The sequence below is a fragment of the Seriola aureovittata genome, chromosome 16, assembly GCF_021018895.1.
Source record: "Seriola aureovittata isolate HTS-2021-v1 ecotype China chromosome 16, ASM2101889v1, whole genome shotgun sequence".
In the NCBI taxonomy this organism is placed as follows: domain Eukaryota; kingdom Metazoa; phylum Chordata; class Actinopteri; order Carangiformes; family Carangidae; genus Seriola; species Seriola aureovittata.
In genome coordinates, this window is record NC_079379.1 from 22,019,658 (window position 1) to 22,042,584 (window position 22,927).

A 22,927-nucleotide genomic window follows, 5' to 3' on the forward strand; every position below is an offset into this window, starting at 1 on the left:
CCCTGACCTTGGTCAATGACGCTCTGATGTCTCGGTATATTAATTTGTCAATGAATATTTATGAATAGAAGATTCAAAAGGAATTTTTGTCACAGTGGATTTCATTTCATACACGCTAGATACATGTACTTGTAGGTCTGTTTCTCAAAAGAATTAATAGCTTGTAAGGTGACAGTGTTTGCAATGGAGTCATAGACGGCCAGCTCCACAGTGACCTCCATGTGAAGCCGCTCTGAGCGATAATGCAGTTGCCACATCGGAGAGCACTTCAGCCTCGCCCGCCGCCACAAGGAGCCTTCACCGGCAGCAGCGGTTTTATTGGCGCCACGCGCTCGGTGCATGACAGGGATTTCCCGCTGGGAGCGCGACGGGGAGGCTGATGTAAAAGTGAGAGGGCTGCTCTTACACCATCACTCAAGTTTTCACCTCAGCCCTCCAGGGGGAAGGACAGCGGTAACCTGGAGTGAGTGGATGGAGAGGACAGCAGGGAGGAAACACAGCACAGGAGTCAAATACTGAACCAATTACACTCCAAAGGTTATACTGAGGTTTAGTTTCTCTATACTTCTCTGATCAGTTAATGACATGCACAGTAAAATAATACCAAAGTCAATTTCCTGGGTGTAAAAATCAGCAATGTACCAGGTTTTATATTAGTCCACACTCAGCGTGACCCACCGTAGAGTCGTATCAGCTCTGTGACAAACGCATCCTCAGTCAGGACTCTTTGATGTCAAATACATAAGAAAGAAAACTAATTTTGAATTTTACTTTGTTTCATGTTCCCTGCATCCCTGCCTTATGCCCATGAGCATTTATTTGGTGACTGACTCTGCAGTCACCTCAGTGGCTTTTTGAAGCTGCACAAACTGCACACCTCTAACATCAGCATGCAACATTCGCAGCGCGTACAACGTTCTCCTTCTTCATGTAGTGCGTTAGCTCGCTAAGATTTGCTAATAAGCACTAAAGGCAATGCACAGCTAAAGCTGATGGGGATGTAATTTAGTTTTTTTTGTTGGTCATAACCCAAAGTAATGATAAAATTTAAATTTTGATAAAAAAGTCAGGAGGTTGTCAAAGTTATTCCAAGTTATCCCGAGGGGACCGTTAATGCTTGGAGTGAGTCCCGAAACCTGTAGATTAGTTAGCATTTTAGCACTTGTGGTTCCTTCTTTCCTGAGTCTCTGGGGTTTTTTTGGATCATTTTTCTGATCAGTTTTTTAAAAAAATAAAAAAATTTATTTTCTACAACAATCCAAAAGCCAGTGTAAAAATCCCACTGGTTTTTTTGTCAAGGGGAACCAGGGTGATGCTAACTTCCGGCTTGGCCTACAAAAATACATCAACGCTGCAGCACTTTATAGTTGTTGAGACACTTCAGTCTGGAGCACCCACAGATTCACGCTGCTAGCTAAAAGTGTCTAAACATACATGTAAACCACTTTGTGAATGTTCCAGCTATATATAACTAAACTGTTGGACTGCCAGACACCGTAACTTTCAGATTTCATTTGTATTCTTTACTGTGTGTTTTCTACAAGTGTCGTTTTTTGAAAATGACCAAATTGACAAACAAAAAACAGTCAAATCTATCAATACATACTGTATATTACATGTTGACATTCATGTAAATTTCTGCTAGCAGTCAATGTGCTAGCATCTTACTAGCTAAAGATTTTTAGTCGCTAGTTTCTGTCTCCATTGTTCAAACTTGATTTCAGTGTCTGTATTTCAGTGTGTAGTTACGACCTTGACGACCTTTTTGTGTGAATTTTGAGCAGACTCATTAATCACCATGTGATGACATGCACTCCACTGACTGAGCTGAAATCTCTTCTACAAAATAATATGGGCGAACGCTGAGTGTGTACTGCCTATGTATGCGGTGTCATCTGGAGGCTGATCTGAGTCTCCCAGGTTCACAGCTAAACAGATTTGCTCTGACAGCTTTGATAAGTAGAGCCACTAATACGCTGTTTAGAGCTCCAACAAGCCACCGAAGGAAGACAAATTCAATTTGTTCTGTCTGACAGGTAGCAATGGCAAGAGTGATTGGTTTGACTTGAATGGGTTTTCTTCTGAGCCGCGAGCATCACCTTTTGGCTTCTGGCATTGAAATGGCACGACCATTTTCCAAATAGCCATTTAGGAGCACATGCAGAGAGGTTAAATCCATCCTCTGCAAACAAAGCTTTTTATCAAAATGAAGTGGGCGAGGACGCGACGCTGCAAGTCCCGCGCTGCTGATCCTCAGTGATAAAATAGAGCTGCTCCTCGGCGATGATTTTTAATACCCAACACCGATGAATTCCTGGACTTTCTAAGAGTGATGATTTTTATAGTGTTAGTACAGTGTTCTGTTGTGAAAAGGACACTTCAATACTACTTCCTTTGTTATCATTTATGTCTCATAAAGACTCAGTCAACAGCTCTCTTGGAGGAAGGTTTAATTGAAAGCTCGTCTACAGAAATAGAGAGAGATTTACATGATTTTACCAACATGACACAGCGTCACACCTACTCAGGCAACTAAAAATATCCCACCTTTTGAACAAGGATGCGCTATCAGTGCTCATCTGTACAATTGCTAGATCTGGTGTCTCAGAAAAGCATCTTTTGGCAGAAGGCACTGTGGGCCATTAGCGAGGCGTAAGGAGTCCCACTGGTTTATTTCCAGTTCAGACTGTGGCTTTTTCTGTCTGCGCTGGGAGCGGTGATTTATCCTTCTGCTGTGGTTCCTGTCCTGCTGTCCTCAGCACAATCACCGCGCTGGCTCTCTGTGAGCACATACCTTTTGCCAGACTCGCAGTAATACATTCAGCACACGATAAAAAGATCTCAGACGTGCCCCCCCCCCCCCTCGCACCCCCTTCAAGTTAAGTGTGATTAATCATGCATTCTTTCTCTACTTCTGTCCGCTGTCTTTCTCTGTAATCATCCACATGACATTTTTCTTTTCTTTTAACAGACAACCAGGATATGGTGCAACATTTTAAACCCCGTTTTTATATCATTTCATGTCATTTCCTCTTTTTCATATTTTATTTGTATCACTTTTTTTTTTTTTTTTTTGCACCACTAACACCACAGCAGCGCAGCAGGCAACAACCTGTAATTAAACACATCAGCTTTTATTCTGGTGATTACAGGCAGCAGCAGCAGCAGCAGCAGCAGCACCATCACCATCACAATCCTCTCACACAGTCTAATGACATGAACCAGTGCAGGAGCCCAGGCAGGTTTTTGTAAGTCACATAATCCCTCGTGATAAGTAAAGCATTAGCAAAAACCCCAAAGCATCAATCACAGTGGGAGCCAGATGGATTTTGATATGTGATAAACAGCAGGGATTATAGTTATGTGATCAGTCATATATTTGGACTGTCCATATGAGGAGGTGTGTGTGTGTGCGTGCCTCTGCAAATCTATTGACTGGTCTCTGATGTGTTTAAATGTCCAGATTAAGACTTCTGTCTGACATTTACTGGCATTATTCAAATAAACACAAAGCAGATCCCCATGATCTCTCTTTAAATAGTCAAGAACTTAAAATGGTGTCAAACAAATGCCATTAAACCAATACCTATATCACTATATTATCTATAATAGAGTCTGTAGTGGCTCAGAAGAGTCTATGTCTCATATTAGAACAAGTTGTAAAAACTTGGCCACATAAAGCAGCTACTGTACAGAGCCTGGGAATTCAAACGAGCCACAGGACCCCTGTTAACAATCTGTTTCTCCACTTCGAAACATTACAAGTCCTCAGGTTTGCTATGTGGTGATTTGATTAAACAAATGAATTTAGGAATATACAACATTTAAACACAATCAGCTGCAATAATGAACATCAAGCCGAGAGTTAAGACTTAGACCAGGGCCTCAAGATCAAACCCTGTCTCCAGGAAACGATGTTTATAGAAATGTATACGGTTAATTCATTTTGAGAGAAGTATAATAGCGCCTGAAATATGTTTTAATAACATCATAACGAGACATTTTTAAAGAACATACTGCAAATGCAAAGTCTCGAAATGTGGATACATTTGTTTTCTGTACAATATCCCAACACAATATCTGCCTATTTCTTTTTCTCACTTTTAGGCACTCACAGCAAAAACGGTGAACTAGGTTTACCACCAAAAACATTAGGGGTGGGTGATCTTACGATATTGTATCATGGACGATCTTACTTTGGCACATGATCTTCTTTCATGATCATCATACAAATCACATCATTAAAAGGTGCGATATTTAGATAATTAAATTTCAGTCACTGCTAACTGTTAAACAGCGAGCCCGCCGACTGCAGTCCGGTAGAGCCACAGTCCACCTGCGGGACAACAGATCTGCCCACAGGTAGGGAAACACGAAGCAGGGCAGCGACTGAACTTTCAAATTAAAATACCTACATATATCACCTCACAATTACAATGCCATGCTGAGGTTTAGCAGGCAGAATGTTTACCATGCTAACCATCTTATTTTAGAGTGTTAGCATGCTAACATTTTTTAATTAACATAAACACCATGTAAAGCTGAAGCTGCTAGTGTTGTTATTAGTTTTACATGTATTTGATCTTAAACCTGTAGCATTAGACAAATTAAACCTTTTATCTGATGATGGTGCAAGATAGAAATTAAGGTGATCACCAAGTTATTACAATTTTGTGCCAAACTCCCACAATTACACAGACATTTCACTCTGTGTGATTGGTCGTTACACAATTTATAAAACAGAGGACAGCAGTGCGGGCAGAGAATAGCTGGAAACATCGGAAAAGAAGTGTCGGAAAGATACGAATCACAACTTCCAGTCGTGATTTTCACAATAAAATCAGAGCAGAAACAAGATGCAGATTTATGATTCAGATTTTAGATTGTGATTCTACCCAGAAAACATTGTCACATGACCTCCCGGCCAGTTCGGCCACCTGTAGCTCACACTGACTTGAAGCACAAGAGACGACGTGAACCACGACCTTTTTCTAATCTTTACTCCAAAGTGTTCCACAACAACCACAACCCTCAGAAAAGTATTTTTATACACATGTTGTACATGTTGCCAGTCAACATAATCCAGGCAGCAATTACCTTTCTCATCAAAACATAATTGACAAAACAAATTAGTTTGGATATATGTAAATGGAAGCTATAGGAGACAGCAACGTAAGATCAGGTGATGCAGTAGCATCCACATTAAGATCCTTATCATGTGAGCTGTGATGCTTTCGAGGAAAATTTTACCATATTCTTAAATAAAATTACAATTAATGAAATTACCACAAACCACCTATGGCTTGTGTGGGGCCCTGTGGGGATGTGAGGCCCCGGGGGATTTGCCTGTTGCTTTGTATGGAGTCCAAGACCTTCATGTTTCTAGCAGCATTTATTTAATATTTCTAGATGAAACATCTTCTCCTCTTTTTTTTCTCCCCCTCCCAAGTATTTTTTGGAGTGTTTTTAGTTACGGTTACAGACAGCTGTAGAAAAACAACAGGAAATGAGAGAGAGAGAGAGAGAGAGAGAGAGATGTGGCCAGATTTGAACTGCAGACGTTACAGTCTTAACCCTTAAGCTGCGGAGGCACCTCAAACTTTAACTCATTAACTCCGTGTGTGCAGCAAAACATTTTCATCATTTTGCATAAAATCAGAAAAGAGAAAACAGACGTGTTACTAAACTATAGGTTTAAAACAGAATGGACGTTACTCCAAATTAAAATTAATTAAGACAATTTAGGAACATAAATCAGTAGAAAAAACACTCTGCTAATCAACATTGCACATTTTTACATTGTGTGTTCATTTACTGTATTTTTCTGACGGAATGATTTAATTAAAAACTTGCCCACAGGTCAGTAATTGGATTAGCTCGCACTGTTTACAAAATCTGACATAATTAAATTCTCAAATTGATAAAGTAATCTTTAATTAAGAAAGATTTAGTTACTTCAGGTGATACAGCGCGTTTCTCATTCAACAAATTCCATTTTTTATTATATCGTAAACTGTCTGCTGAAGACAAAGTCGCAGCTAAAAAGGGCATTTGTTCTGTCGACAGTTCACTAATAAGCCAGACTGTAATTTCATCTCTGATTTCACTGAAACTCGGTTTGCAAACAGAACATTTCTATCTGCATGAAGTTCTGTTCCACAGTCTGTCTGACATTTCCTGTAAATTTCCCCCCGTTGTGATGCCCTGATGCACAGTTGCTGTAGCTTCTACACTGTAATATTGAAAGCTGCACAGTAGCACTTTGTTCTCGATCAGGAAAAAAAACAAAAACAAAGCTTTCCTCCTTGTTTGAGCATTTTTTTATTCTATCCATCCGGCGCTGGGGAGGACTGAGATATCCACACAAACGTCCCAGACACCATGTCCGATACTTAACCTGTCAGAGGGAACGGGTGCACGGAAGCTGTAGTAACACGGAGAGATGTCGGCTGTGTGATCTGTGCTCTGCAAATCATTGTTCAAGAGATGGCACAGCTCAGTGATCAAGGCTCTATCCAGGTGGAAATGATGGATGCGCAGGACATCGGTTAAACTCAGCACATTTAAAACATTTCCTGACACCCTCTGTTCGCCCCGGCAGCGTTGTCTCCTTTGATGATCCTTTTGTAAACTTGAATACATTAGAGGCAGGATACATTTTTGTTTGCTTAGATAACTTTAAATTGAATCTCCCTGACCCAACCATTCATGTCCTATTGAGTATATTTGTTAATTATGGTATAGATTACAGTAGAGGGATTGTAATCTTTTGAAGGACTGAATGGAAACACGTTAGCATAAATGCTCTAGTTTTAGTTTGACATGTTCATCAGTCCAAGGTCAGGACTTTGCGGGGCGCCACTCACTCCCATTTGCAAGTGCAGGGCTGGAATTAGCACAGTGGGTCTTGAATAGGTTCCTGCATGATCACATGCAGTCACAGGGCCGTGTGTAATTATAAAAGCTGTAGGAAAATACAGTAGCAGAGAGCTGCTGGAGTTCAGCATGGCCAGGATATAAAAAAAACCCCAAGACAGTCAGTTACTGCATTAGAGCGAATCACTGAAGCTCACCTCTCAAATCCCTCACCCAGGAATTGTTAGGAGCCTCCTAATAAGCACTCGCTTTCTGAACAAAAGGCAGCAGAGCTATAGGAGAGGTGTGTAGAACAAAACTGGCTGTTTTCTTACCTCCTGCTAGCTAATTGATGACCTAGATAGTTGAGGGAGACAGCTGTATTACTCACTGTTAAAGGAAAACATGGCGAGGGGGGAGAAACGTATCGGCCTCCTTTTGTCTCTCTGACCATCTCCAGCTGCCGGTGGACTTGTGTTGAGCCCCGTCTTAAAGGTTGTACGACTTTGATGTGTGTCTGCACGCGACACGCCTCGACACAGGAATACATAACATTTGGGTTTTTATAGCTAAAAGAAAAACAAAAAAACGGTGACCTTGTGAGGCAGTCTTGCGCCGGGGGACAGCAGAGCGCCAGATGTGGTCGAGTTCGATGTTAGCTCAAACAAACAAACAGCATCATGATAATACTGATAATGTCTGCGCAAATATTGCAACAGATGTGTGAAATGTTGTGAACAGATACCAGGAAGTAAAGTGCTCCGGTTGATTTGACCTAAACTGCTCTAGATATCAAAGACTAAACAAATTTTGTTTTTAGTTTCACAGTTTCAGTTCGATTTAATGTCTAAAATCTCTTTAAACAGCGTCTTCTCACTGTCCAGCTGCCAACGTCCAGATGAACCTCAGAGCTTCTGCTCTATTCATCAGGAGTCACCTTGTTCTTGTTTCTGTGTGCGCTCAGCAATTAAGCTTCAGGAAAAAGCAAAGCTGCGTTTTGCAGACATTTTTTTTTGACCCAGTTTTACGCCTCTCAGGCAGCAACATCCAGGCTTCCATATCTCAGTGCTGGAGGTTGTAGGTGCAGCCTGAGATGAAGGCCGTCGGCACCACCACAGGCTATAAGAAGTACTGCCGCCTCCTCCTGCATGTTATTAGGGTAAAAAAAAAAGATAGTGCAGTATATAATATATTAAATATATGCATTAGTATGTATTAGTATAAACGCATTTTTAATTATCATACAACTATAAAAAGCATAAGAAGAAAATTTCATAATAATTTGCAAGACTAAATGTAACAAACGATTCACTTTTATTTCTCCTGCTTTTCCTTCTCTGATTGAAAAACCTCTGACTTCATTGTTTCCTCTGCAGCTCTGAAAACCTCCGACCTTGTTACTGTCCATGCTTGTGAATTTAATGCTAACTTTATGCTAACTTTATGCAAAGTGAATATAACAGTAACTGAAAAGGCGACACAGTGAACCTGGGTGAAGACCCCTCAGAAAATTCTAGTTCAAGAAGTGGACGGGAAAAACTGCTGATAAGTTTCCATCGGCTTCAGTCACTCCAGTCTTGTGTGTGTGTGTGTGTGTGATTGACACGAGAAATGTCTTTGCTCTTTATCTCAAACACACAGATTCTGATTGATCCGCGCTCTCCCTCTCTGTTGCAGTTTAACTTTGTTGGCAAACTCCTCGGGCCACGCGGGAACTCGTTAAAGAGACTACAGGAGGACACTCTCACAAAGATGTCAATTCTCGGAAAAGGATCCATGAGAGACAAAGAAAAGGTAACACTCCAGTCCTGTTATTTCAATTTTTATTCCCGCTCTCCTGGCTCCTTTGACTCCTTTTACTTCCACATCATTTTGATTGTTTTTATCTCTGTCTGCTGCAGCAGGTCCTTCACGTGGTGTGAAGTCAAAGTGGGCGGGACCAACTTTTTAAAGTTTAGACAGAGATTTTAATGTAAGAGGTCCAATGAAAATCCAACTTCAATTGTTGAACTGTTTCTAATCAGTGTTAGAATCATTAAACGTGAGCCTCTCTGTTCATGAAGCTGTGAATTAGGCCTGCATCTTATTATTATTATTATTATTATAATTATTCAATTAATCTACTAAATATTTCCCCAAGTAACTAATAACTCAGTGTGATGTCTGTGAATCTCATGTTTTGTCGGACCAACTTTTGAAAATGCAAAAATATTCAGTTTACTATCAGATAAAAGGAAGAAATATTTGCTATTTTTGCATAAAATTATATGGACTGCTCATTGTACTGCCTTTTTTAATTATTATTATTTCTTTATATGCAAACATGTTTATTTGTTTGATAGTTGTCTCTCATCTTGAATCAGATGTGAGAGATTCACCCGCAGGAACCGGAACTGCATTTGACTGACAGCTTTTTTTTTTTTGAAAAACAGCTTCAATCTTGAAAACAGATTTCAAAAGTTTATGGAAATGTGAAAGGATTGCCAAACATGTCTGCCGTCTTCCAAAAGTCAGTTTTCTCTCATAGTAAACAAAAACACGCAGTCAGATCAAGACAACGCTGTCTAGGTTTGTGGTTTTATTTCTCATATGAACTCTGACACAGGCGGGAAGAATACACCTCATAATGAAAAGGCTTTATGAGTGGAAGTTTTAAACACAACCCAGTCTTCTATCATCCCTGATCATGTTGGTACATAAAGAGAGGAAATAAACGGCCCTTTAGCAGCAGGATTGATTTCAGACTGGACTGGTTAACTGGGAATAAATCGACTTCACTTAGCTCGTCTCTCTCTCTCTCTCTCTCTCTCTCTCTCTCTCTCTCTCTCTCTCTCTCTCTCTCTCTCTCTCTCTCTCTCTGTTTGTCAGGGGTGATTTGTCGGCGGCGATGATTTTTCCCCATCATACAGCACATTCTTTTTGATTACCGTGATCAATAGTCTTTGATGGTCGACTCCTCTCTCGAGCACCGAGAGAAAAAAGATCTGTCACAGAGATGTGCTGACCTCGACAGCCCTTACCTGTCTTGCGTAAACCCGCTGCGGGATTTATGACTGACAGCTTTCTCCATGCAGCGCTGCTTCCTCTTTTTTAAAGGTGGGGAGAGGGATGGGTGTTGGGGGGGGGGGGGAATACACCCTCACTACAAAACTACTTCTTCATCTTCAGCTGCTGATGCTGACTTTCTGTTTTCAGCTGCACAGCATGTGTCATTGTCGCACTTAAAAAAAAAAAATCCCTGGTGTAGGTCAGGCAGCCGGGCCGCTGCAGAGCCAGAAGACAGACCTGCACACACTGTGCTGTGTTACACACTGCGAAGGAGGTAATGTACAGGTTTCATCCTGCTGAAGACGTTAGATGGAGATCTAAATTGCAGTCTTGCTCCTCAGATGTTACAGTGAAACAGACGCGTCGGAGGATGAAACTGTACAACGTTCAGTCTGTTCCCTTTTTTAAGCTCTTACATATGGTGGAGACACTGCAAAGAGCCGAGGTAATTGCTCAAATATTTGCTGCTGCGGGACCTTGATCTTGTGTTGACAGGAATGTGAGTGCAGAGAGAGAGAGAGAGAGAGAGAGAGAGAGTGAGAGAGAGAGAGAGACCCTCGGTTGTCCTGCCGCTGTCAGAGCAGGATGATGTAAAGGCGTCTGTGCTCCGCGCCACCTCCTCGTTAGCGCCGTGATTAACTCATCCATTCTGCTCCACGGGACTTTGAACTCCCTCTTTAATTTTCCTGATAGACAATAAAAACAAAACAATCACATTTTCTTTTTTTTTTTTCTTTTCTTTTTTTAAAAAAAAAACTTTTTGGTGAACTGCTGTGGAGAAAGCAAGTCTATTTATGTAGCACTGTTCAGACGCAAGGAAATTCAAAGGGCTTTACAGAGGCAAATACATTAGAAATAGAACATTAAGATTATATTAAAATAGCAAAAACATTAAAACAGATTAAAACAGATTAAAAAAGATGTTACGTTTGTGATTCATTGGTAAGCTGCAGCAAACAGCGATGTGTTAAGCCCTGACTGAAATGAGCCGATCTCAGGTGTTTCAGGAAGCTGGTTCCACAGGTGGGGAGTGTGGAAACTAAAACCTCGCTTGGTTCTGATTCTGGGAACACAGAGTGAACCTGTCCCAGATCACCTGGATGCTTCATATCGCACAAGCAGATCGAGAGATAGTCTTTGAGCCCCAAGACCATTTAGTGCTTTACAGACAAGTGGAAGATTTTAAAAGAAATTAAAAGAGAGCGAGGCCTGTACATGAACCCAGCTGTGTGTTGTTGAAATCATGTTAACAAAGATATGAATTATGGGAGATAAAACGTCATGGCGACAGGGTTTTGCACCAAATTGTGAGCTCACAGGCTCAGTAAATAATCATCTATTGACATTGTCATACTAATCAATGTACTGTTTTGCTCCCACTGATTTTGCAGTAGCTGCTCAATCTATTATTATCATCATCACCTAGTTGATCATATTGCTCCGTCCCTTCACCGTTTGCAAACTCAGCCGTTATGAACGAAGTCCTTCTGTTTTTGTTTCTGTTTTCTCTAGTGAATATCTACGGTGGCCCTGAAGCTCAACACACTGCAACTTAAGAAAACACATACAAGTAAAACAAACAAATTCAGAAAACATCCTCATCAGTTTGACAACACACGTGCTGTTTGTGAGTATTTGCAGCACCTGTGTTGTCAAAGTGATGAAGATGTTTTCTGAACTTGCCTGTGTTTTGTCTGATTGCACGTGTTTTGAGCTCTCAGGGCCACCGTACATTTGTTTTTTCTTCTTCTCTGTCTTTCCTGTTGGTGTTGTGGATTTACCAGTCTCATGCTGTCGGCTTTAAAAACAGATAAAATAGTTCCCTCTGTCATTGGTAACCAGTGAAGGGAGGCCAGTACAGGGGGAGATATCGTATGGTAGGTTCAGTCGAGGAGACTTGCTGCTAAGCCGCGGCTGGTAGCAACATTGGCTCTGAATATATGTGAGTGTATGTTTTTTATTACCATGTTAAAGAGTAAATCTGCTCTTTGTGTTTATAATCCACTTTGAATGTCAGAGGTGTAGATAAACAAGGCTGATGGAGCTGAGCAGCGGATGTCTGCACCGTTTCATACAGTATGATGCGTCACCTGTCATTCAGCCAGAACATAATAGAACCTGCCCCTCATTTATCCAGCGTCTGTCCCTTAAATATTTCATTTGAATGTGAATGCACACAGAGCTCGACGTTGTTCTTTACCTCGCAGCTCCGTCTGTAGGAGCTCCAGTGTCCAGGGCGTCGCGGCCCTCTGTTTCCAGGGTGAACGACTTTTCATAAGCAGATTTACTGAGAGAGAGAGAGAAGGAAAAAAAATGTAAACAGGAGGAAGATGCTGGCAATAGATATGAGAAACAGACAGCTATAATCTCCTGCCGTGGGCTGCTTAGCTGCTAAAGCACTGAGCTGGATCTCGGATGCTTCTTATCAGTGCTTGGAGAGAGTTCCCATGTATGAAAACTGCCTCGATATCAACTGTATCATATGCAAATGATGTGGTCACACGCTCAGATCGCTTTCAAACAAAATGACACTGGACACATTAAACAGATCGTATAGATGGACTAAAAGAACAGAGTCTTCAGATGATGTATGCTAACATTAGATTAGATCCTCTGTTTTTTTTGTTGTTGTTGTTTGTTTTGTTTTTTGGCTGATGATAGTTAAAGCGCATGTTTTTCATTTCTTTTTTTTTTTTCATGCAAATATACCAAAGAACAAATGAAAGGGGAAGAGGAGATACAGATCTGCACCCTGCTTACACTCCCCACTCAACACCGTTAGCGCTGCTGTTGCTATGTGCAAAGGAGCCCCCTGCTCGTAAAGCGCAGATTTATGGGGGGAATTAACATATCATTAACATACCACAGGCACTCTTAAAAGAAGGTTATTTATAATTAGGTGACATCAGAGACACTGGCTTGCTTGGTGCTGGGAGAGGGAGAAGGGGAAGAGGAAGTTGCCGACATTGGAAAGCCCTGGAGAAGACTTTTTTTTTTTTTTTTTTTTTTTTTTGAAAAAGGGGAAACTGGGACGCCAAACCTGTTGTTTCCTTTGTGTAATGTGGTGGGAGACGTTTGGGGTTTTATTGCTGTCCTATTTCTCGCCATCGGTAACATTATACTGGCCTGCTTCTGTTGGGCCTTTAAAGGCCTGTGCCATTGCCCTCACTGTTTACATGGTATTCTTTTCCATTGCAATCAAAGTTTAACTGCGCCCCCGACCACAGAGGTCGAGAAGAGCCCAGTTACATCTGCTCCACTTTCAGAGGTTTGAGTGGAACTTCCTGTCTGCTTTACACCCGCTTACAGCTAAAACCTGTTACTTTCCATACGCAGATGCTCTGTGTGTGTGTGTGTGTGTGTGTGTGTGTGTGTGGTGGCAACAGGTGATTGAATTGGTGCTGGAACCCCAGCAAAGATGGCGGAGTTGTAGTGGAAGCGAGATGTTTGTTTGAACCGGCCACTGTTTTATATGCTACAGCTGGTCACGTGAGTTAGTATGTGGTTTGTGTTGCTGGGTTTGATGCATGAAAAATAAATGAAAAAAAACCAACGACATTTCCAACCAATAACAACTGGAACGAGATAAACTGAGAAACATTATCAAATGTCAATCAAGCTTTATTTTAGCCGATTCATTATTATTTTCCGAGGAACGGCCCTGATGCCGATCTCCAGGATTGGTCGGGACGAAACATGAGCAGGAACAGAACTACGTTTACTGCAGAGCAAATATAACAGGTCATTGACCTTTAGTGAAACATGTTCATCGCTGGTGTTTCAGCGCTTCACTTCCCAGAGATCAAACAGTGTGTCCACTATTTGGATCTATTTTTTATTTTATTTTTTAGATTACCTGCTTTTATTTTTCTTTATCAGCTTCCACGCAGCGCAGTCTGGACTTAATTATGAATCATAACTGGTATGACCCAATTTTTCGGTCATCTGAGGACAAGGTTCTTTTTATTTATTTTACTGAACCACTCTTTACGCTCAGTTCGATGGACCGCTGTAGGAAGGTGCGACAGCGTGACACAACACAACCCAGTAGCTGCATTTCCATGAACATGCTCAATGCGCAATTTGAAATTTGCGACCTTAACGACTAGTAATGGAAATGTATTCGCTAACACAAGGTGGTTTTTGAGACTATTCGACAAAGCACAAGTTTCACAAGATTGAAAGGGAAACTTTTTTTTTTTTTTTTTTTTTTTTCGCATGTAAGTCGTGGGTGCGTTTGGTATCAGGCCCCAGGGAGCCGGTTCCAGCCGAGAGGCAGACTGCTGGAAATCTGTTGTCATGTTTAATTGGACTGATGTCGCGGAGTCACTCAGTGGAAACACAGACCATCCACGATTGTATCTTGTCCTACTCTGCAACTCTCCAACTCCATTAGTGGAGGGGCTGACACCGACTCTTTACACTCTTTTGACAAGAGTGAAGTATAAATATAAAAATACTTTTTGTCTAGATTTTTATTTTTTTTGTGAATGATTGCTTGTTTTCTTTACATCGTATCTCTATTGTTTTATAAAATATCAATATTGCAACCTATAAAACATCTACTCTTTCCTCCCCGGAGTTGCTGAACTTGTTTTGATGAAGCTACAGTCAGAACGAGAGCAGATATTATGATGAAGTGCACAACAGCACATACTTCATCTGTGCATTTGTTACGAGGACAGGCAGCTGTGTGAGGACAAAAGCAATCGGTTAAATGTGACAGCTGCAGTTGAAAGGATTGTAAGGATTGCCTGCGCGCAGAAATATAAGTCCACATAAATATTTTCTGTTTGTCTTTTTGTAACTCTGCAGCACCGAAGCATCAAACCTCATTATGTAACCGTTACGGAAAAAACTCCCTGCAGTAAATCCTTGCTGGAATACAAAAAAAAAAAAAAGATAAATGATCTTGAGCGTGACAGCTAACTTGCACTCATTCCCTAGACAGAGGATATATGACACCAAACTCTTTTTCATTGTTTTTTTTGTTTTTTTTTTTCCATCAGGAAGAAGAGCTACGACAGAGCGGCGAGGCCAAATATCACCACCTGAACGAAGACCTGCACGTCCTCATCGAGGTGTTCGCCCCGCCCGCTGAGGCCTACGCCAGGATGGGTCACGCTCTGGAGGAGATCAAGAAGTTTCTCATACCAGTATGTTCCCCTGTCTCTCTCTATACACACACACACACACACTCTCTCTCTCTGGCGTTTGTGTTTTCCTCCTCCTGAATCTCTTCGCAGCTGCTCTTTGGCCCCGGCCAACTCATTCTCAGCCTGTCCACAGTGAAGCCAGCGAGACACAGCAGAGTCAACCCACTCCTCCACTCACACCCTCCGTCTGTAACTAGCGCTGTAATTCTGTCAGGGCCGTCACAGTGTGTGTGTGTGCGTGTGCGTGTGGAAAGCATCTGGCTCAGTGTGTGTGATTGTGATTCTGGGTGGGAAGTCGTGGGTATAACAGGAATAAAAGAGCACAGGAGGGAATCTCTCTGCATCGACCAAACCCTTCTTGGCAGCAGCGTGCGGCGTGGAGCGTATTTACTCTTCCTCCATTTATTATGGATGAGCTCTCCGATGCTCTGAGCTATGATGATTTACATCTCATCATTAATTACCCCCATTCCCACCCCGCTCCATGTTACCTCTTCTCACTGTTGCCACAAAACATATTTATTGATATAGCGGACACATGACAATCGTATCACTCCTTTCATGATTAAAGAACCAATTTCGTGTTAATTATGTGTTATAATTTGGCAGCAAAAAGAGAAGATAAAGGCAAAAAAAAAAAAAAGAGGGGGTGTCCCAAGGATTTATCAGCGGGATATCTGAAATGTTTAGCTGCCTCAGGAACAGCGGTCACGGCAGTACTGTAAAGTACATTAATTAGATATTCCCGGGGCTGTAGCCCTGGAGATAAAGGACGTAATTTAATACAGAGTAATTGAAAGCGAGTCTACTGCTGTCTCCATGTGTGTGTGTGAACACACTGCTTCTCTGTGTGCAGGATTACAATGATGAGATCAGACAGGCCCAGCTGCAGGAGCTCACATACCTGAACGGCGGCTCCGAGGATGCCAAGGTGCCATCGGTGAGGGGCAAGTCAGCCGCCCGTGGAAGAGGGACACCTGTTCCAGGGCCTCCCAGGTAAAATGCTTCCAAGTGTGCATGTGTGTGTGTGTGTGTGTGTGTGTGTGTGTGTGCAAGTTGTTGTGTATACGTACACATTAGTTCAGCTGGGGACTGGGTATAATTTACAGTTAAGGAGCTACTGGGAAGCCAGTGTTTTTTCTGTAAATGGATGTGTACGGTGTCCTGTTGCATTTTCAGAGTTAATGGTGCCATTAAGAGTTAGAGCACATTCACAACTGCCTGCGTCTGGTACAATAATACAAGTCATATATTTTTCCTTGTGTTGTTTTTATAATACAAGACATGCATGTCAAATTAAAGTGGTTTTTTTAGGCCTTATTTCATGATAGAGCTCTGTGAATGTTTCAGGGAGACAGTTTTTTTTCCCCGATGCCTAAACAACTGGGGCCAGATTTATCAGCGCAAACGATGGCAGTAGTTTGCTATATGTGTGTATTAGCTCTTGATTTATTAAGGCAACAGCTCCTTGCGCAGTCAGCTGATCCTGGGACTGCGCTGCAGGAGCGTGCTGCAAGTGAATGAGAGCTCACAGGTCAGACTGTGGAGTGGGATGCCTGTGAGTCTTAAAAAAAAAAACACATGATAACCTTGTGATCTTGACTCCATAATGTTTATTTTGCCGTTAAACTCCTTATGAGAAAAATATATATATGTATTTCTCACACAATTATAAAATGACAATCTGGTGGAGTTGAAAAAACAGATGTTTCACTAGAATACAGAGGTACATGAAGTCAAATGCAATAAATACATGTCTTTTCAAAGACAGAACAATCCAGCTGTCAAGACTTCTGTAACTTTGTGATGTCACAACAAAGAAGTCATCCATGCCCCAAGCCCCGCCCACATGGACCCACCATCCAAACCTTGCAGGATTTGGTTTCTCTGAGTGTTTTTACCTGAAATCTGCTGTATTTTTATTCAACCACTTAGAGAACAGTCAGCCAATCAGAAGAGAGGCTCGGAGCCTCCTCTCTTCTGAGCATCATAGCTCATAATGTCCCAGTACACTCTGATACAGGACACAGCATTGAAATAAAACTTAAACCAGACAAAGACTTCCTGTTTAATGTGATGAGTTGCCTCTCCAGAAGTTGTTTCTCATATTCTACAAGAATGAATGGCAGCGCAGCAGCTTCTTCTGAAGGCAGAAAAATGAGCCCTGATATTTCTAACTGTGCTGACTGTGTGCAGACTTCAGCAGGAATTACAAAGAGGAGGAGAAACCATAGATGATTGGCATAAAACTAAAACTACAAACCGAAAGCACTGCTGTTACCTTCTTTTTAAAGTTGCACCGTGAAACTTTGCAAATGGCTGCTTGTTTAATGAACTTCCCAGGCTGGTTCCTGCAGGAAAACCAGCTGGACAAGAGAAGGAAACTTTTACGGCTAGTGAGTCTGGTCTTCCCTGTCCATTGACATTATCCTATTCTATTCTGACTAAAGTAAGGTGTGAATGGTTGTTTGTCTCTGTATATCCGCCAACTTAAACTCTATAAAGTCATCAGTTGTCCTCCTCTCTTAAAACTGTCTGCACCAGAAGTGGGATTATAAGGATTATAACTTATTACATAGCTGCACTGATTAGATTCTATTTACACTTAACACTAAACTGTTTGTTTGCAGCCTATTTGGCGTCAGTTTGTTAACACCTCTGCATTTGTTTTTGCCAAGTAGGAGATATCGCACCTGTCAGAAATGTCCCATACTTCCTACTCACTGTTACAACCACAGGGCTCACGATAAAATGGCATCTAACCGCCCTCCTCCCCTTCCATCGGCAGCGTTAGGACTCAATGTAGAATCAGAGTGGTAACGTCCAGGCGTCAGGTCGTTGACCTATGAACTGTGGCGCTCCACAGAAACAGTCATTGACATATGGAGCTTCATTTTATCATCGGCACTTCGGTAAATGAGCCTCGAGACATTTACCGTATTGGTTCTGTGTCCTGATGCCATATCTAACCTGAGACCTGCCTTACTGGGTGCTGACACTGGTTATACTGGTCATTAAGGGAGCAAGAACCTTTAATAGGGTGATGGTAAAACAGTGTCTGGTGTTCTGTGGAGCAGGTGCTGGTGTCCATAATCATCAGCAAAGCTAAGACACATTTGCATAAAAACCTTTATATGCAAACCATCGCTAGTCGACGCTTCCCTTCCTGCTATCCCTGTGAAACAACGCTAATGCCGGCTCCTCCGAGACCTCACAAGTCTCCAAATAAAAAATACTCATGGCCGTTAGAAGACTCTAATGCTGTGTGTGTGTGTGTGTGTGTGTGTGTGTGTGTGTGTGTGTGTGTGTGTGTGTGTTGACGCTGTGCTTTAAAAATAGAAAGAAAAAAAAAAAGAAATCACAAAGCGTTTGTTTGTTCTTTGTGTTTATAAAAGAAAACACACTTCGTTTCATCAGATTTTGAGATAAACAAGGTCACTGAGATGGAGTGTTTGTATTGCTCTGAGTCAGAATATAATTGGCTGTGTTTTAAATTACACCATAATTAGCATTTACCATGCCTAATGCGAGTGTGATAAGACGGGAAGTCCCACAGGCTCCTACACAGGAAGTCGCGTGCTGTTTTGTGCACATTCACATTCACATGTGCTTGATTTTGATCAAGCTCTGGATGGAGACTTTGTGGCCGTCACCTTTTCCTCTTTGCTTTGACTTTGACTGGAGTTGTTGCTGGAAATAAAGTCCAGCTCTTAAAGGACAATCGACTCTCAGTACTTTTTTTTCTCTGCTTGAGGGTGGTCCAATTTCTATCAAGTAAACATCCGCCGCTGTCCTTGTTAGTCAGAAAATTAAAGAATTCTTTTTTTTTTTTGTCCTTCTGCCCCAAATGTGTGATGTTTCACCCATGCAGTGTGCTGACAGCTGAAATGGAAAGCACAGAAAGAAAATGACCTGGAGAGCAACCTTGGTGGTTTTTTGCTGCTGCTTCAGATCAGTTAACTGCTTCTAAAAGAAAGCTCAGTCAGTGTAAAAAGCCCAGACAACATTTTACCAAACCACAAGGTCAGACTGCCTTTGATTTCCAACAGAGCGGCTTGACTTTGCTTCCATTTTGATTACAGAGCAGGTTTGACTCCGGGTTCTGTGTTAATTCATCTGGATGACTGTAGAGATCAGTATCTCAACAGTAACAGTGGCAGTTTCTCTGCAGAGAGAAAAAAGCTTGTTTACCTAAATGTTAAAGGTAAAAGCAAACCCCGGAAATGTGCTCCACAATATCTGATATTATCCAAAACTATCTCAATGTAGTTTCACATCTCTCTCAGGCTTCTCTCTGGAGCTCTAATAACAACAGGTCTGTGAGCCAATCAGAAGAGAGGAGGCTCTGAGCCTCTCTTCTGATTGGCTGACTGTTTTCTGAGTGATCCAATAAAAATAAAGCAGATTTCAGGTAAAAACACTCAGAGAAACCAATCCTGCAAGGTTTGGATGGTGGGTCCAGGTGGGCGGGGCTTGGGGCGTGGCTGAGAGCTGTGACTGCTTTGTTGTGACATCACAAAGTTCCAGAAGTCCTGACGGCTGGTTTTAAGGCTCAGTTTCTGAATACAGGCTGTGAGCTTTTCTCTGTGGGCTGAGGCTTTGATACTTTCACAGTCTTAATATAGAACCTAGACCAGCTTTATAAAAAAAAAACATGGAAAACTACCTTTATACAATATAGAACCTTTAAAAATCAACACACATCCATCACTGAACTGGCTTTTTTTTCTTCTACATTTTCCTTAATAGACAGGAAAAGCAATTCAGCCACAAGACATGCTGTGTTTTGAGTAATGAACGTGACTCACTTTCTCTCGACTGGAGGAACCTGCCCTCCATCCTCGCTGTTCCCGTTTCTCCACCTACTCATATAAACCTGACGCTGAATGTATCAAATTCATCGTCAAAGTCATCGACTTGGTGGAAATCACTTACTGGAAGTGGAAGTAGACGAGGCAGCTTGACTCCAAACATAATAAATTACAGCGCCTCAACATAAAGACATGGAATGCAGCGGGCATCTCATATTGATGAAATATAATAGTGTCCTTGTAATACTATCTTTTAATGCTTTATCATACGAACATGTTGTGTAGAAAGAGAGTATGCAGTGTGTTATCGGATCCAACCAAACTATTTCTCCCTCCAATAATTAACAGAATAACGGAATTAGATAGAAATTAGACTCTTTGGTCTAAACCTGGGGCGGATGTTTGTGTCTTGTGTCAGGAGTCGAGGAGGAGTTCCTCCCCTGCATGCAGCGGTGCCCCGAGGAGCGGCACCCAGAGGAGCCCCACCCAGCCGGGCTCCATCCTCCAGAGGGAGGGGGGTGCAGAGAGCCAGAGGCGCCCCGCTAGCTGCCGGATACCGACCGGCTCCTCCCATAGTTCAGGACACGTACGGAGAATATGTAAGTACATAAATGTGAGAACCTAAATGGGGTCAAAGACCAAGTCACCATTGAGAACTTGTATCCATTGTGCTTTAGCTGTTTGTAGCTTTGACAAATAACAAAGATGAATCAGAGTGCAGTAAAAATAAAAAAGCCAGACACAGGGATGAGTGTGGTCGCCCACCGATGACTAACAGCAAAACGTGTGAGTAAGTGTGAGACTCTTCATCATCTGACGAGACTAAGCGCCAGTATTCAGTGTCAGTGCAGACAGCTCTGTCCGTTACGTAGCAAGGTGGAAAGTTAGGGTGTGGTCACGGTGGTGGATGGACGTGTAGCGCAGGGGTGGACTGGGATTTTGTCTCCTGTCAGCTCACTGGGTCTTCAGAGACATTTCTTCCTGCATACTTGAGAATTTTTTAGTATATAGTATTTTAATGGCTGATGAAATGAGCCATAAGCCATGTTTATAAATCGAATCAATATTAGGGTTCCAGTGTTCTTGTCTGGTAACAGGATTGTTGTTGTACAATTGATTCATTCTTGCAGGTTTTACCTCTTGTTGCATCTGGAGAGACACTTTTGATTTTATCCTCCAGATTTTGAGATTTCCCAAACAACTGTTTAAAAGGTTTTCAAACTGTGATATTTGGAGGTAAAGACACTGTGAGGGCTGAAGGGATCAGACTCATTCTGGTGTCCTGAAAACAACCAAAGGTTAGCTGTCGTAGTTTGGTTGCTGATTTGGCTGAAGCACCAACACGGTCAGCAGTTGCATGGAGACAAATCAAATACCTTAAATCCCTTATTTGCCCGATCGCTGATCTGACATCCATCGCATTCATGAATCCGCTTGGAAATCATAGAAAAGAAATGTTTCTTACAAAGCAAGACTTCCCTGAGGATCGTCCTGTTTTAATGCAGTGACAGCTGTGTGTACATTGATGGATACGTTGCTAATTTGGCATCATTTGAATGGTGACAATTTTACAAAATTGGTGCAAATTTAGCCAAAAGAATGTGACTGAAGTTGTAGCCCACAGCTGAATCAATGACTCTGTTGTTTACATCTTCAAAAAGTTATGAAACTTAGAGCATTACTATCCCCCAAATGCAAGTAATATTAGTTAATATTTTTGGAGTGTTGCACTAAAACTGCTCACTATAAAGACTCGGCTGGTTTGGATAATCGAGACTATTTCTTTCGGCAAGGTTATCCACAGTAACGGGAACAAAGTGTCTGCAAACACATGCTGCTGCTGCTTTCTTAAATGTGTTTTCAATATTTTGAGCATCAAAAATGAACTTCAACTCATCTCCGGTGCGTCGGATTGTCTGCACAAACATTACAGACAGACAACACAAAACACCAGCGCAGAATAACGTGACCACGCACCACTACGTGTGAGAAAACATGTTGTGTTGTAATTTGGGTGAACTGTTCCCCTCTCAGCACAATATCTCCTCTACATGGACGCTTCAATATGAGCCTGTATGAGTTGAATTCAAACCCATCATATTTAGTTGTTTGTCTGGATACATCATGTGTCTGCATAAAGAGTGTGAATTTGTTATTGTAGCCATTATTGTGATCTGGTCCTGTAGCTTACCTGCACAGTCTTATGGGGGCCTGGCTCTAATATCAACAGCTGCCAGAGATGAATATATTAGGCTTAGAGTCAGAGCCTTTGTGCATTAGCCAAGAGAGTCTCCTGCCGCACTGTCAAGGCAAGTTCCCCGGGGACCACAGCATCAACATCGCATATTTAGCAGATAGAAGGAGAGAGGAGGTGGCCCGCGTTGGAAAATTGCCCCAGCAGCCCATACCTAACCACATCTGACAGGTTTATTCAGAGGTTGCAATTCAAATGCGTGGAGGTCGTAGAGAATGACTCCTGGACCAGCTGTTTCCCATCATTGTCACAGTTGTAAACTGCATCCCCCGACACCTGCACCTGTGTATCTGAGTGGGGGGAAGAAAAAAAAAAAAAAAAAAAAGAGACCCCCAGCATCTGCCAGATGATAAATCTAACCACATCGCTGCAAATTAGAGGCTGAATGAGTTGCTCTGTATTATCTGAATATATCACCATCCCAGGACAAGTGTTCTCCATCGGGTGCTGACAAATAGGCGCTTGTATTCATCAATGAAATGACAGAGAGATGTTTCTTGTTTGCACATTTGTTGCCTTCATTTATCACTGCTTAGTATTCACTCGTATGCATGTTCCCCGCCATTTGTCTTTGCTGCGCTGCATCGCCACGGGCGAAAACATTTGTTCAGCTGGAGGCGTTTTTCTTCTTCCCTCTTGTTCTGACAAAAGACACAAGGCCTGGGTTACCTCTAGGTGATTTTGTCCCGATGACGCATGGGAGTACAGTATCTTTGTCTGGATGTTTTTTGTTTTGGTTTACATAATCCACCTCTGTTAAAGCTTCTGTTTGTACTAGAAGTATCAGTATCAAATTACTCTGA

At 41.9% G+C, this 22,927-nt stretch overlaps 1 protein-coding gene across 2 annotated transcripts in view; it reads left to right on the forward strand.

Moving 5' to 3' along the window:
- The window catches only part of khdrbs3 (KH domain containing, RNA binding, signal transduction associated 3), a 101,987-nt gene that overhangs the window by 47,622 nt on the left and 31,438 nt on the right, over positions 1-22,927 (forward strand). For both annotated transcript variants that reach the window (XR_008829921.1, XM_056399832.1), the window contains 4 exons: positions 8,533-8,649; positions 14,913-15,059; positions 15,916-16,055; positions 20,289-20,469. Coding sequence is in view for 1 of the 2 variants with exons in the window: in XM_056399832.1 (XP_056255807.1) it covers positions 8,533-8,649; positions 14,913-15,059; positions 15,916-16,055; positions 20,289-20,469 (585 nt within the window). In the remaining variant the exon portion in view is untranslated. The remainder of the gene's footprint in view (positions 1-8,532; positions 8,650-14,912; positions 15,060-15,915; positions 16,056-20,288; positions 20,470-22,927) is intronic.